Here is a 16,558-nt window from a genome sequence, read left to right as displayed (position 1 = left end):
CTTTGGCCAATTGCCTGCTGTCTTTGTTAAAAAGTCGCACGCAAAGACCAATAGCGTAGGACAAAAGAAAAAGCACACGCACAAGCGTGTGCAAGGGCAGATTTCAAAAGTCCCTACATAAAGTCGTCGCCAGAACAGCGCATGCGCACTGTTACAGGCTCGACCTAAGAAGGGGGCCTTCAGACCAAGTCTTCATTACAAGCCTGGACCTGTGGATTCTACAGAAGGACTCCCCATCTCACCTGCTGCACTGAACCTGCAACTGGACGTGCCCTGCTGTCTGAGAAGAAAGACTAGACATGCACCCTTCGTCTCAAGCTGAAGTGACTCCAAGGGTCATATGACTGATCTCTTGCTCTGAGCTACAGGGACACAACAAGCTTCAGAGGCCTCCCTGCAAATGCTCTGCTGAACCAGCTGTACTGGCCGGTCTGAGCCCTGGTGGCCTCTGCTGGAGTGAGTTCCTGATCCCCAAGAGGAGCCCCTTAGGTCTTGCACCACTGGTGTAGCATCAGTTGAGCTTCTCCTTAAAGAAAATGAGAAATCCTGTAGTTTTGGGCTTCCTGCAACAGCAAACCAGATAGTTTGGGCCAAGATCTTGCAGCCCACTAACGTGAAGCTCTGGTGAACCACACTCTTAGCGCTACATCGTCGAACCGAAAAGCAAGGTCTGCACTACACACTACAGCATCAACAACCCACAGTGACCGCAAACATGACTCTTCAGCAAGGACCATCCGGGACATCTCAACTGGATCTTTGTGCTACAGTGGCGACCATCAGCAACACCCGGTGTGCTTTTCGCGCTACTGTGAAGACCATCCATGATGTTCTCCCTGCTCCTTGCTGCCTCCTCCACCGACAATGGAATTCTTTGCGCTGGACTGTAGAAGGCAACCTTTTCAGGACTAAGCTGGTCCCTGTATCTGGCTCGTGCTCCCTCGAGGTCAGAATGAAGTTGTTGCCTTTCACCCGGTCTCGCACAACCAGATAACTACAAGTGGCACTTTGTGCTTTTACCCCTCTATACTTAACTTAAATATTTGAAATAGCATATCTCCGGTTCTACTGATGGGATTTTGGTCATTTTAGTGTTAAATAATTTATGAAATTTCACTTTATTTTACTAAATTAGTGTGGGATTTTTCTTATGTTGTGCTTTCACTTTATTATTGGCGGTGTGCTGGATATATACTTTGCACATTGCCTCTAAGTTAGTCATGACTGCTTTTGTGCAAAGCTACCAAAAAGTTAAGCACAGGTTAATTTAGTGACTTTTTGTGATTCACCCTGACTAGGATTGTGGATGTTGCTTGAGTAGGGGTTCACCCCCCCAACAAACAAACCTATTTCTCTCAGTGCACAACTGAGAAAATGTCAGTAAAGGTGTACTTCTGGAAGTTACTCAAGCGTTGCTTTTAGTACAATATGTGAAACATCAATTTTACAAAATGACCTTGCACTCTAGGGCTTGAAATAGTAGTTTAATTAAAGGGCAGTTTACAATCCTCAGGCACGATAAGAGACACAGGTTCCCAGGCCCAGACTGTGCACCAGACCAGGCCACTTTGACCAATCCTGGCACTTCCCTTATGCTGGATAATAGTATTCCTAGCATGAAAGCAGTATCGGATTGCCATATGGGAGCCTGCGAAGTGTGCACTAGCCCGTGTACTGCCGGAAGTCGGGGATCAGGACAGGAGCAGAGGAGCAAGGCGATGTCTGGAAGTGGCATTAAGTACTATTTCATATTAGTTTTCATTATTTCATTCGAGTTTGGTTTTTCTTTTTTGGGTATTTTGCCCTGCCCCGCCACTTGGCATAGAGAGCAGCCGCCACTGAAAACATTGTGCCTGAGTACTAACTTGGGATCTTTTTAGAATTTAAAAGAGTTCACTCCACAGAACAGGGAAGTGAAATGGTGATCACAAATCTGTGGTTCCAGAGAGCATCCACCAGAATGAGTGCTACCAAAGGTAAAACACTTATTCTTATGATGGCTTCTTCTAACCACAGATTTCTTACCTTAGAATAGATACCAAAGCAGAACCTTCCCAGGTGGAGGGTCTGTGGAATGGACTCAGACCAAAAAGTCTTGCAGGACCAAGTGGGGAAAATGTCCTTCCTGCGGGACTTGGTGTCAAGGCATAGTGCTTTGTGCACTGACACCTCTGTCACAGCCTGGCATGTGCCAAAGAAATGTACTCTATGTGCCGAAGCAGTGGTAGTAACTTCAGCTCTCAGAGCTTTGGGGGCTGCCTCTTGGGCACAGTGCAGCAGTTCTTAATACAGAGGACTATCCACTGGGACAAGGTCCTTTTCTGTACTGTCTTTTTCTTTCTTTGCTCCCTCCAGAGAACCCCAAAAAGTTGTTCATCTGCTCGATTGTCGCTGGAGATCAAAGGAGAAGCATAACTCTCTTTTGGGGTCCAATCCATGGAGCATCTCCTTGTTTGAGGGGAAAGAGGGAGAAAAGAACGCTAGAAAAGTAATGGATTGTCCTACGACTTTTGTTAAGAAGGCCACCCGATGGTATGGGGGGTTTACAATGAAAATGCCTCCACCTCAATCACACGATGAGTTGATGTAATAGCACTAAGGAAGATGTTGTTTAGAGGCAGTTTGGGTCATCAGGTAATCCAAATTTATAGAGCTTGAGGAAACAAGTGCGAAGCAACTCATTAGGGTGCGCAGAAGTATTACTAGTAAATATGCACCGGAGCTCAAATAAAACATTACATAAGAGATAAAACTAAATAAAAAAAATAAACTGAGAACTTAATGACTAGGTTGGCCCATTCTTACACCTCCCTTTCTCTTTTTATAGTTTTTAACAGTCTTACCACTCGTCTTACCATTTCTGTCCAATTGGTTACAAACTGTAGGGTCAATACTGACTTGCTGAGAAGTCAATCCTAACTGTCCCAATCAATCGGTTGACATAATTACTGAGGTGGAAGGAGGAAGGTGAATCCCACTACTGAAAAGGAAGTTTAATTTTCAGTACTGCTCTTTACCAGCACCCTCTCTATCACTCGAATGGAACAAACAGCATCTATAGTTTAAAAGCCCTGTGCCACAGGAGCAGCTAGACGCTGGTAGCCTGAGACACCAAACAGCTGACTCTGCTTCCAATTAACAAATGCTGACAATGAAGAATAAAAGGACAAATCGGGCATAAAAAATATGATGTGGAGAACACAGAATGAAATGAACACAGAAGTCGTACAGTATCAATCAGAACACGTACCAGACAAGTTTCTAAGTCACAGAAGCTGCAATGAACAATTCCGGTAAAATCCCAATAATGACCCACACAAAGTTCAAAGCAGCACCAATCTAATGCATACGTTTCTGAACCATATTGAGTGGGTTTTAAGTGGTCCCCCCGCCACTGTATCTCTAACAGATAAAAGTTATTTGTTCAGTTCACTCCATTAAATTACTAATACTTTTTAACTCATATTTCTGCATGCCACATTTAATTGCCTTCTATCAATTCTCTTTACTCTTTCAGCAGCATTTGGAGACCCTTCTAGCTCTTTAAAGATACAGAGGGCCTTATTTATAATATGGCTGACAAGAAACTTTGTTAAAACCAGACGGATATCACATTCTCGATATTAAAATTGCCACTGGCTTTAATGCACTTGTAATATGGGAGACAGGACATCAGCCGTCTTATGATGCAAAATCCTATCTACAAACTTTAAACAAAGCCCTTAGGATGTACGATGGGATAGTACAAGACTACGTTCTCCTCCTTTACACTGCATAACATAGATCTCTTCTGAAACTGTTTTTGGCTTCCATCTACACTACACCACACATCAGCTTTTTCGATGGCTTTTTCAGTCATATCTACATGGAAAAAAATCCACATCATTATTTCCTTTTTATCTTTAAACTACGAATAAGCCACATGATAGCAATTCCATTTGTGTAACTACCATGCATCTAGTAATGACCTTAACTTAAACTAGAGCACTGTTCTTTGTCCTGCTTCTCTTCAAGCTCGCTTCCATCCTCACTCTATATTTGTATCTCATACTAGCCTTCTATTCTCTCAAATTTAACAATTTCTAAATTTCCAATTCTACTTGGTCTCTAGCCACATAACCTGAGCTGTCCATACCTACAGGTGTTAATAACAGATCATTCGTGAAATTAAACTACCCCAGTTTCCTGAGCAATTCAAAACTCATATTCTCACTCTTGCTCATTTCCTCCTGAATACTGCTGTATCCTATGCCTAGTCTTCAAGACCATGAATTACCATAATTCAATGTTGTTTTAACGAGGTCATTCGTCTACAGACACCCCTTCTGCAATCTGCACGCCACTCGCATCTTACCCTCTCTTTCTTCTTTTTATTGGCATGTCTCCTGGTACCTTCAACTAGTGGTACTTTGTATCTATAAACATAATCGTGGCCGCTCCTATCTCCCCCTATATTACTATTTAAGTAAATTTCGTTCAACTCCGTGAAGCACTTTATATATTCATAAATATATATATATTTTTTAATGAATGTTTGATGCTCTAGAAGTAATAACTCCTATTTATTATGGACGCATGACTTTATTCAATATAGCAACCACACACACCTTTATGCTTTGCAGTACCATGCATATTAGTTTCAGCGTACCTTGTGGTTCATTGACAAGCACGAGGCACTTCAACACAACAGGGAGAAGCAGCTCTACATCCCCAATGTCCGTGGCCTGCGTGCGCTGCAAAATGTCAACAAGGAACGTCAGCACCGACGCTAGGCGGGGTGGAGGCGCATGACCTTTGAACTGGAGGTAACTGTCACTGAAAAGATATGAAACACCATCTCAGTCATATTTAAAGACTTACGCAGGAGACAAAGTTGTAAACACTTTCAGCTTGATCATTAGTGGTTATTTATAAAGCAGATTTAAATAAGTTATTTATTAAAACCTTTAAAAAGAAAGTCTGATGTGTAATTGTGAAATTAGACTCGATGATTAAAAGAAAGAGACAGAACCTTCAAACATAAATCAACCCTCAACACTTGCATGAGCTGCTAAATGCAAACACCAGATACAATTACGGTTTAACTGTAAAAGTGTTGCGGATGCGCTGTACCTGATAACTTGCAAAGTGAACTTGCGCAGATGTGACACTTGCGGGCTGGAGGAGGAGTCGCATAACGCCAGCAGCACTGGGTGACTTCCTACTCCTGACGTAGATGGTGACGCAGGTAGAAACCGGCCAAAGTACTGCTGAATTATGCTCCTAAGCTGCTGTTTTATGTAGGCCCCTTGATTTGAGGACTGGCGAGAAATAATGCAAAGGCCCTGGAAATGAAAATTACGGTAATGAGGCATCTCTAATACAACATCATTTAAAACATACATGTGTATTGAAGAATACACATGTACACATAAGTGCATATATATATATCTTCCTCTACTTTTAACTCTGCGTCATGGAAGGACAGCACAGAGACAGCACTTTTAACGTCCTCCTCCAAGCCTTCCCTTCAACGGCCACCCTCAAGCTCCACATTCCACATAACCTCATAATAATGCCCTGCACATTCCAAACCCAGAGTGCAGCAAAACTACCCATCCCCTTTGCATATGCAACTAACAATATGACAGTATGAATCGAATTACAAAATAACTTTACCCCACATTTCTCACAAAAAATATGTACAATACCATTCCCCACCCCAATGAGTCCAGTGAACTACAATAACAGAATACAGCAAATGGTCCTTAACTGGACTACAATTTGTACAAAACAAAATCCTTGAGTTTGGTAGTAGTGCGGCTGATCCTTCCTAACCTTCCCAATCTCAAAGTTCCATCCTCCTCACTTTCTTGTGTCTCCACCACTTCATCCAAAGTCTCATATTCATCTTGTACATCCACATGCCCCACTGCCACCTCATCTTCCCACAATCAATCATTCTGCATTGCTTCATCCCCAACATCTACCCCTTTTTCTGTTTCAACTGCTTTACACTTGGCTAAATGACATATTACACACACGATTGTCACTCAACGTAGCTGAGTTTTTTTAAACACTCTACCACCCTCAAAGGTTCTGTGTAACCACTTAGCCCTTTTGGCGCTCTTCCCACATTTTTCACCTTTACCCAATCTCCTTCCTTAGTTGCTTTCTTTACATCAAAATACCTTTTATAAGTACCTTGCACTTTAACAATGTTCTTCTTCACTACTTCTGGTGACCACTCAACTCGTTTAGCACTAGCCATTCATCCCATATTGTCTGTGGTGAATGGCCCCCTACTCCACATCAGCACAAAAGGGCTGTACCCAGTGAGGGAAGGTGTCAACCTCTATGTCCATAACATTTTCTTCAACTCCCTCTCACTTTCCTTCATATACTCACAAGCTATCTGGATTGTACCTTTGGTTACCCAATTAAATCGATCCATGGCACTGTTTCCTGCTGGTTGATATACTGAAGTATTAAAATGCTTAACCCCATTTCTTTACAAAAACTGCTCAACTTTAGAAGCTGTAAAATATGAGCCTTTTCATTCAAGTTTCCTCAGCAGCCCTTCTCTAAAAATACTGCTTCCACAAATTTCACCACCGTGTCCGCATCTACCTTTTGCACCACGTCAAACTCCGCCTATTTGCTAAAGTAGTCAATTTAGACAATAGTGTACCTACTTTCACCCAAGTTTGCAGTGGGCCCACAAAATCCACTGCCAGCATGTCCCACACCATCTTTCGGCACTCCACTGGCTTCAAAGGTGGTCTTATGGTATGCAAATTCTTGTCCAAGTTAACACCTTGATCACAATACCTCACTCTTCTCTCAACCTCCAAATCCACACCAGCCCTCCAATAACAGGACTTTACCCCTCTGTTAAACCCTTACTACTTGGGGAGAGGATGTGGCGCAGCGACCAATTCGCGAGCTGGGGATCCGTTTTTCGAGTGACAGCTTTGGCTCAACACCTTGTGATTCTGGGCAAATCACGTTATCTCCCCATTTCCATTAACAGCGCATGAATACCACAACCGGTGATAAGCTGCACTATACAAATCTACAAATATATATATATATATATTTCTTTGCGGTGGCACAATTCTTCCTCCTCTCACCACAAAACTTGACTCCACCCCAAGCTCATTCCTTACCTCCATAAAACATTTCAAATCCATATGTTTGCTCTTCTTGGTCCTCCAACCACCTAAAGTGCACTGTTTCACTCTCGAGTAACACATCCTTCTCATATGGAGTCTTCCACTCCTCTCTCTCAATGAAGTCTATGCCTTCCTCATCAACAATAGCAACCTGGTAATCATCCCACTCACATTTTGGCAGTTCACTAATGGGCAACGACAGGGCTTAAACAATCAGCAACTTCGTTCTGTACACCCAACACATACTTGATTTGATAATTAAAATCTTATAACCACAATGAAAGCCTGACAATTCTTGCAGACACCTTCCTAAACCCCTCTGTAGCAAGCAGATTTACCAGAGGGTTTTGGTCCTCTCTCACATCGAACTCCATGCCTCACAAAAATGCCCTAAAATGCTCCATACCCCACACACAAGCGAGAGTCTCTCTCTGTCTCTATTACAGAATAAGCTTCTTCTAAGGTGTAAGGCTTCTTGATGCAAACCCAATTACTACCTCTCTTTCGCCTTCCTCCTTTTGCGTGAGCACCAGTCCCATTCCACTGGCATCCACAGTAAAAATGCAGCGTAACTCAGGATCAAACCCCTGAATGGGTGCCGCATTACAAATGTAATTTTTTATGTTCTGAAATGCTCGCACACAGTTTTCTTCCCACTCAAACTTGCTACGCACCTTTATCAACTGCTTTAGGTCGTACAATTTCTCTGCACAGTTATTTTCAAATATTGAGTAAAACTCGACAAGTCTAAGAAAAGAGTGCAGTATCTCCTTGTTTCCTGGCTCCAGAGCTTCCCACAGCACTTCAAACAACAATTTTTCCAGTGAGATCCCTTCTTTTCCAATCACATGACTCAAGTATGTTACTTGGTTTTGTGCAACCATTTAGGAAACTCAGCTGTCAACTCTAAAACAAATTCCCGCTCAGAATCTGTTTATTAAATTTCCAAAAGAAGAAACAAGCATTGCAATATAATTGCAGTTAAAAAATAACCCTCCATGGACAATTGCATAGTAGCAGCAGTACATGTAGGACCGCGTGTGAGTATTACAATAGAACTAGCCAAGGCCCCTGTGAGAGAGCGAGTCCGAGGCGTACATTTGTGCTCCTAGTGAGAAGTACAGGAGAGTCTTAGCCAGAGCCTGTGTGGTGCAGCCTCTTATTTTGCTCGAAATCTGTTAAGAAAACATTATGGGGAGATAAAGTTGCAGTTGAAAGACAGCCTTCAGGAGATATTTGCCCAGTAGTAGTAAAACAATGCAGGACTATGCATAAGTATGACTGTAAAACCGACTGTGGCCCCTAGCGCCTATGATGTACGTGTGCATTACTTTTTGGAAACCCTGAAGAGCCCTCGCGAAGGCCTATTTACTGTGGTCCCATGACAGGGCATCTGTGTGGAGGGTGAAACTCTTGAACTCATGACTACTAGGGGTGGGGGAGGAGGCGGAAAAGGGAGAAGGAAAGGTTCCTAAACTGGTCTCTACCATAGCCAGCAAGACCAAGAGGATATTACCCCAGTGTGTCAAACAGGTGAAGCACGTACAACCTGGGAGGCTGAAAGCATAGGCCTTCTAAGCGGGACATATAGTAAGTTAGGGGTGTCCAGAGCGTAGGGATCTCTTGTCTGTGAAGGACCATTTGTGCGCCATCTGCTTCATAGCAAAGGTGTGGCAGAATTGTGCAAACTAAAACGCTACAGGTGGGGCTGAGGCGGACCATCAGGCCTGAACTAGAAGTTGTTTGGCTGCACCGGTCATGTGGTGCACCGGGTACCAGCCCACATGATCACTGCAATCAGTGACTCAGGAGGAATGCCCAAGATGAGAACTCTAATCATCCGATATTGGGTAGCCCAGAACGCCCATAATATGACTCAGCATCTCCTTCAAAAAAGTCTTTAGGGCGAGGCTTGCCCCCCATATGTGGTGAAAGTCACCCACATGGACTCTGCATCTCCAACATGGATCAGAAGCCGCAGGGAACATTGCCTGAAGTCGGGCTGTGGTATACTGCTATTGAAGCATAACCTTGAAGGCTGCTTGCTTCCTGCTGGGGAATGCTTCAATTTATTTGCCAAATTTCCCGGCAAAGAAGTTCCCACTGCTTCTGGGTAACATCAGGGGAGTTGTAAGGAGTCCAGTTCCATTGACATGGGTGGCGAGGGAGGAGGCGTGACTGTTGTAGGGTATCGTATGTCTTAGACACCAAGCCTCGGGTGCCATCAAAGTTGAGGACGAGTTGCTCAAAAAGGGTATGGGGATGGGTGGCGGCCTCAGCATTATGGGGGTGAAGGGCCCAGTGTCGGAGCTGGAAATATGAATGGCGGGTGAATTCAGGAAGGCAGTATTCCATTCTGCACTAGTCGAAGAGCTTGATTGTCTAGCCCGGGAAGAGATACTGCAGGAGTCTACTCTCACTCCGAAAAGGTGTCTTAGGCATGGCCCGTCTACAACCTTCATCTTGTCAGCCATATACCTACAGGAGTACCAAAATAGATTCCTGCATGCATACAGCAAAACATACTCACCCTCACAAATCTAACATTATGTTTACTGAGCAGAAAAAAAACAACAACATCTTAATCCTACAGAGATATGCTAGCAAGCATGAGGGGCAGAGAGGAGATTAGGAGCAGACAACACCACCACAGGCTGCAGATTGAAGGTCTCCTGAAAAAAGGCTAGAGAAAGAAGCATCTGTGGCTCCACTGTGCCCACTCCCCAGTATTTCACCATTTTTCATCCTGCCATCACTCTGTGAGGAGCCCTGCCACGTCCCTGTCAAACCGATTCATAAAGGGGGTGGTGCAGTAAGCTAAAAAACGGTGATGGATCAAGCCCTGATCTTTTGACTGGGTAGGAGTGTTCTGCTTAATTCAGATGCTCTGTCCATCACCACCCCCTTCTCTGAATCGTTTTGGCCACTATAGGAGTGGAAGGGTATGCTCAGACATGAGTCCCTTGCTCACTGCACCATCAGGATTCAAGCAAGCCGGGCCGAAGACGGCTGTAATGCCAGAAACCGGTCCCCGGAAGCTTGTTTCCTTTCCAGTAAAGAATTGGCTTGGTAGTTTGGTCTGCCCTGTTCCCATGATGCACTGGGCCAGGGACAGACTAATTTGCATGTAGCCAGGTTCTGAACTGGGATGGTGCAGTGAGCTAAAAAACGGTGATGGATCAAGCCCTGATCTTTTGACTGGGTAGGAGTGTTCTGCTTAATTCAGATGCTCTGTCCATCACCACCCCCTTTTCTGAAACGTCCCTGTCAAGGCAGCAGTATCCCACTTTCCCTAGTCGATCCTTACCCACTTCTTTTTGCTACCATGCTACACTGGGAACTAGGGAAATCTTGAAAGCCGATCCTCTGGAGGTGTGCATCAGCTCTCCTCTTGCTTTTAATCAAAATTGCCTGGACCACAAGCCATCAGCAATACACGGCCACCATGTTGGCCAATTCTGCTTCAGGGTCCCACCGGCCAATCGCTCCACCCATTCAAGAGGGTATTTTCAGGTCTGCGACCATCTATAAAACTATGGCAGTGGGACCTTCCATAATTACAGCAGTGCAGAAGAGCCTTTGGGAAAAGAGCTGTAGCAGAGCTTTTGAGGGAAAACAGCCATCACAGTGCCCAACTTGCCAAATGCCCTGGATTTTATTTTGAACACTATCCCAAAACATAATTCATCGCTGTCACCTACGCTCAGAGATGTGCTGTCAAGAACAAAATGCATTTTGCCACACATTACTAATTTGTCATAAGGAAATGTAATGTGCACTTGGATTATATATCCATGCACAAGAACATTCGTTTTATGTACATTTTGTAAGTTGTTTTAGACTTACACTACATAAGTCAACTAGTTGGATATTTAGGAATAGTTTAAGAAACTGAAGGCAAATAATGTGGAACTAAGTTTTATTTCTGTTGCAGTACTTTTATTTTCTCAGCGAACTACAAATTACAAAATAACAAGTGTTTTACCTAAGCTGGTGTGATATTGAGAGTGTGTTTTGCATGTTCTCACACTATTGACAACATGCAAATACACCTCTCAATTCAGTAATATGGTTTGTCTTTTGCCCTTGGTAAGCACTGGAAGAGAGGCATTACAGCATGATAAAAATAAATATATCCTAACGATCTTCTGGAAAAGTTTGTCTTACATCAGAGGCTCTGCCTGAAGTGAATTTACTCTTGATTATGTAAGTGCGCTTCCCACATCTATCTAATGGGAAGGACCAGTGTGCCTAAAAGGTTAATGGGCATAGTGTAAATATACCCCAGGCCAGCAACACAATTAATCTAATCCTAAACACCCGGATCATAATGAAATCCCCCAAAGTAAGATTAGGCAGTGTACGCTTTTATTTGTAAACTTGTGAGACTTGTTGCCTTCCAGATCGGCTGCCTCACTGTTCACAATCACCAACAGTCTAACCTACGCAGGAAAGTTGAGTGGTGCAAGAAGACTGATCCCAAGTTCGAGCAGTACAGACAATGATCAATGCAAGTCGCTGACTCTATCCTTAAGAGATCTGTCCCAGGATGTGCCCAAAATCCTTTGGAGACTGTGCTCAAGCCAGGGTCTGACCTTGTCCCAACCTCTAGTTGATCTTTATGCTCCACGGCTGACTGCAGAGGAAGTGAATGCTCTACCTTGACACCTGACAAATGCCACACCAGTAATAGACACCAAGCACGCCGCTACTGGACAGTCCATGCTGCTTCGCAATCAGACAGTCTTGATAAGACACCTGCTTGGATTACAATGTGCAGCCTGACCTCATTCAGGCCTCAAAGAGCCAATCAGCCTTTCAGCTCTTATTGGTGAGGCCCCTATTCAAGCCCAGCAACCTCTGATGCTCAGAACCAATTCAGGAAATAGCGAACCCACAGTGGCTATACTTCTCCCCCAGTATTCAGAGCGGGTGAAACTGAAGACAATGCTTCCCTGCCCTAACCACATTCATTGAGGCCCAGGTATACATTTTAAGAGATGGTGAGGTGACAAAAGGATTACAACCATCCTGGGACCGTGGTCCGGACAGCAACATAAATTATGTTTTAGTGGGACGTTCTGTGGTCGACTCTAGACTTACAAAGCAGATGTTGGATGAATCTGCAATACTGAACAAAGTTAATGTTAATAATGATTTAGAAAGTGCACGTACACCGGGGGGTTTCATGGCGCTATGAAGGCTCAGAGATTATCAGCAGACAACTTTAGTTATAGGCTTGTGCAAATAGCCACGTTTTAAGGGACTTCCTAAATTGCAATAGGTCAGTGCAGGAGCGGATCTCCAGCGGGAAGGAGTTCAACAGTCTGGGGACAGGGTGGGCAAATCTGCGGCCGCCCTGTCGTACTCATTTGAATATGGGGATGGTAAGAAGTGAGAGGTGAGCAGAGCGAAGGTTCCGAGAGGGAGTGTGCCTGAATATCAAGGTGTTAATAAATTTGGGGTTATTGCCATGCAGGGATTTGAATATAAGTCAGCCCACCTTAAAAGCACAGCGTTTAGGGATTGGGAGCCAGTGCAGTTTCTTCAGCAAAGGGGTGGCAGGTTGCCATCTAGGTTGATGAAGAATCATTCTGGCTGCCTGATTTTGGGCCATCTGTAGCCGTTTGAGCAAGTAGATTAGCATGCCCAAATACACGGAATTAGCATAGTCGAGAAGCGACAGGACAGCGGATACTACCACTTGTATCAGAGTTTCCTGTGTAAGAAACCGCTGTAGCTTTTTGATCATCCTCAGATGAAAGAAGCATTTAGAGATGACCGTGCCAACCTGAGTTTTTAGTGACAGGTCATTGTTGAGGGTGACTCCTAATGTTTTGGCCGAAGAGAGGGGAAGGGAGAAGGACCTAGCTCTGATGGCCAGTAATGAGGACCCCAGAATTTATGGCTGTCCCCAGTAAGAACAAGTTCCGTCTTACCAGGGTTTAACTTAAGATGGTTGTGGCCCATCCATTGTTGGATATGTAGCATGGTGGCCTGAAATTCGGTGATGGAAATGTATGAGTTATCGATCAAGAAGACTAATTGCAGGTCATCTGCATAATTAAAGCCCGTAACATTCCTGTCTTTAAGGGACTGGATCAAGGGGAAAATAGGAATGCTGGCTTTGATGGTGATGATTTTTTCAATGAAATAATGGTTTAGAGAGTTGCACAATGCTTGAGAGGGCATGACTTTTGTGAGGACCCTGTCTGGGTTGGACAATTCATTCATAACAACAAATATTTCTTTAGAGCTTTTGTTAGAGTTGAGAATACGTGAGGAGAAGTGAGCAGCTTTCGCTGTGATGATGGCCTTCATATATTCTTTCTGGGCTGAGGTGTACAGAAATTTCTTGTCAGGGGAGTATTACCGTCGCCACTGCCTCTCTAGTTGGCGGAAGGCCAGTTTCTGAGTTTTAAATTCAAAGGAGAACCATCTCTGGGCGTCGGCACGTCGGGATAAGTTAACTTTTCTAAGGGGTGCATGCTTGTTACTGACCTCAAGAAGCCATTGGGATAGGTTTGCTTCAGTGTCATCGATGTCAATGCCCGGAGACAGGTTGGTGTTGGTCAGGGTGTCAAGAAAGCCTTTTTTATTGATAGCATTCCATTTCTTGGTGAGGCCGCCTTCTACTGTTTTAATTTTACGTAAAGTCGGAAGTGTGAGCGTGAATTTTAAGAGATGATGGTCGGACCAGACACAAGGGGTTGAAGTGGCCATGCCACTAGTCCAGAATTGGTTTAGGATTTGCCCCTTCAAATGGGTGGGAGAGGAGATCAGCTGGGTAAAATCTAAGTTAGTAAGGAGGTCAGACAGCTCAGCAGATTGTGGTCCTTCGTGAGGGTCATTGTGCAAATAGTTAAAGTCGCCTACGAGGAGTACCTTAGCGTGATCAGTGGCGAGTTTCGTCATCTGCTCGCTAAGTGAAAGGGGGAAGTGAGCCATCTGATGTTGTGGCCTATTGACTAATACACAGACAAAGGTGTCATTGGTGGATTCAAGTTGGATTACTATGTTTTCCACCTCATTGAGTTGGAGACAGGGCAGGATGCTGAACCTGAAGTTGGTGTGAATAATGGCTGCAACTCCCCCTCCAGATTTACCAGATAAACGGTTGGCATGTATGATATAGTAGATAGGTTGAATGCCTGCCAGCAAATCAGGGGCGGAGTCTGCAGTGAGCCATGTTTCTGTCAACAGTAACAAATCTGGTGTATCAGTGAGCAGGAGGAGAAAGATGTCAAGCTGTTGTTTGACAAGGGAGCGTGTATTGAGATAGTAGATTGATAGAGGCATGGGCGAGGGTTTAGCCAGGTGAGGCGAAATATGCCTGGGGGTGGTGGAGAGCTGTATTTCTGGGAATGCACACCTTCTGGTAAGGATTCCTTTCTCAGGGATCAGAGACTGTTTTTCTCGGGTAAGATTTAAAAGAGGGGAGTGCATCAATTTAAGGGTATCCAAGGTGTAGGTGATAAGACGGGCATTGGTCCTGGCCCCTGGATCCGGTCGGGCGCGCCTTTGGCGCACCGCTGGCGCGCGTCCGCTTCGCTCCCGCGCTGCTGGGTGCATTTAGTTCCGGTCCCCGCCCACAGCTGCGCCCTCTCACCGCCTGATTGGCAGCTACAGGTGAAGTCACTTAGGGCAACAGGGAAGCCGGAACAGCCGACTTACGCGCAAGTTCAATTCAATTCAATAGTTTTAAAAACATGGGAATACAGAGTAAAATGAATCTATCAGTGCAATTTTCTAAAATACGAGTTAAGGTAGCGTTTTGGCAGCCTGTATAAGTGATCCGATAGCATGAAGCCTAAAATAATACAATTGCTACTATGAAATGTGCGGGTCTGAGTGAGCCACAGATGGTCCAGCGAGGATTCTCCCACCATGGCTTGCAATCCTCCAACATACTGCTGACCCGGACACATTGCTACCCTGATGAAGCCACCATCATCAGCAGAATGTTATACCTGCTGAACATAAAATTTCTTCCATCTCCATAATCCTCTATACCTAGGAGGCGTTGTTAATCTGTTAATTTTCAATTTGTTGGTATTATTCTATTATGCAACAGGTGTCAATTCCTATGTTGTTATTAAGGTCAAAAGTTGTGTGATCATTACTTTCTGTGATGTCATCAAATTTGCTAATTAGTTGTCACTCCTAACAATTTCCAAAACTTGACAGCTATTTTGTCACTACAGGGATTTAGCATGAGGGAAATCACTCCAGCGTGCCGCAATGCGCTATATTACAGTGATCACAACATGGTCACCTGCTAAAGGGGTGGTAGAGAAAAAAAACAGCAATTCCTCTAATCACTCTAGCCCCCTCTACATTCATTCCTGCAGTATATCTTTGTTGTCCAGTGGCTGTGTCACCAGACGTAAAAATGTAACAATCAAAGAAGGGAGGCAGATCTGTAACTTGCTTTTGATATATAGGGGTCCATTACGATGGAGGGCCAACAAAGCCCGCCCGCCACTGTAACGGTGAATGGTGAACCGGACCGACCACCAGAGGAGCGGCGTTTCCGATGTGCCCATTAGGATGCGACTGCCACCCTGGCGGTCGCATTCCACATATTTAACATTGTGGCGGGCGGTGCTTTGTGCAGCACCCGCCACAATGTCAAATATGCATGTTGTGCATTGGCATGCACAACGTGACAGGCACCGCGCGGTGCATGCCACCTTGTGCATGCCAATGTAGGGTATTCCCCAAGTGCACCCCCATCCCCAACACTACGGGGGCCTGCAACGGGCCCCCAAAGCCAAAAACTGTATGCCTTTCCATGGCGGCATCGCCGCCATGGAACGGACAAACTCCGCAAACATAATAATATGGTGGAAAGTGCAGGCAGGCAATCGTTACGATTGTCTGTCTACGGAAAAGCGGCGGATGGACTTTCCATCCGCCGCTTTGCCCCCACAATTATAATAGGGCGGGGGGTAAATGGCGTGCAGGCGGGGAAAGATGTCGGGCAGATCGCCACCGCCGGTCGGGCGGTAGCAATACGCCCAACATCATAATGGCCCCCTAAGTCCTTCAGAAAAAGCCACATACAAAGAGATGGGTGACAGGACTTCACCAGCTACTAAGCAGCCAGTATAGGCGCATAACTTTTGTTTTACAAGGTGGCGATTTTAGCTGGCTGTCACACTCATGGATCAGGGAACACAAACAGCCACTCAAAGTATCATCTTAATATTTCAGCAAGTGTGTTTCCAAGTTGGCACATTTCCAAAAACATATCTTAAATATATAGTAAGTTAAACTGACAGCCCCAGATGGCACTGCTTGCAAAGTTCATCATCAGCATTAAACTTTTATAACTCCATGTGTATGTTTTCTTTCAATAATCGAGATCTTTCGGTCTAAAACAACCAAAGAAAACCGTGTCT

General features: G+C 44.6%; 1 protein-coding gene across 3 annotated transcripts in view; it reads right to left on the bottom strand.

Annotated features, from left to right (window-relative positions):
* MMS22L (MMS22 like, DNA repair protein) overlaps positions 1-16,558 on the bottom strand; it is a 602,587-nt gene that overhangs the window by 98,971 nt on the left and 487,058 nt on the right. For all 3 annotated transcript variants that reach the window (XM_078648222.1, XM_078648223.1, XM_078648221.1), the window contains exons 20-21: positions 5,113-5,324; positions 4,649-4,815 (exon numbers count right to left, since the gene is read on the bottom strand). In XM_078648222.1, the coding sequence (XP_078504348.1) occupies positions 4,649-4,815; positions 5,113-5,324 (379 nt within the window). The remainder of the gene's footprint in view (positions 1-4,648; positions 4,816-5,112; positions 5,325-16,558) is intronic.

Source organism: Lissotriton helveticus, chromosome 6 (assembly GCF_964261635.1).
Source record: "Lissotriton helveticus chromosome 6, aLisHel1.1, whole genome shotgun sequence".
Taxonomy (NCBI): Eukaryota; Metazoa; Chordata; class Amphibia; order Caudata; family Salamandridae; genus Lissotriton; species Lissotriton helveticus.
The sequence above is the reverse complement of the archived record's forward strand: the minus strand, read 5'-3'. Positions and strand labels throughout refer to the sequence as shown.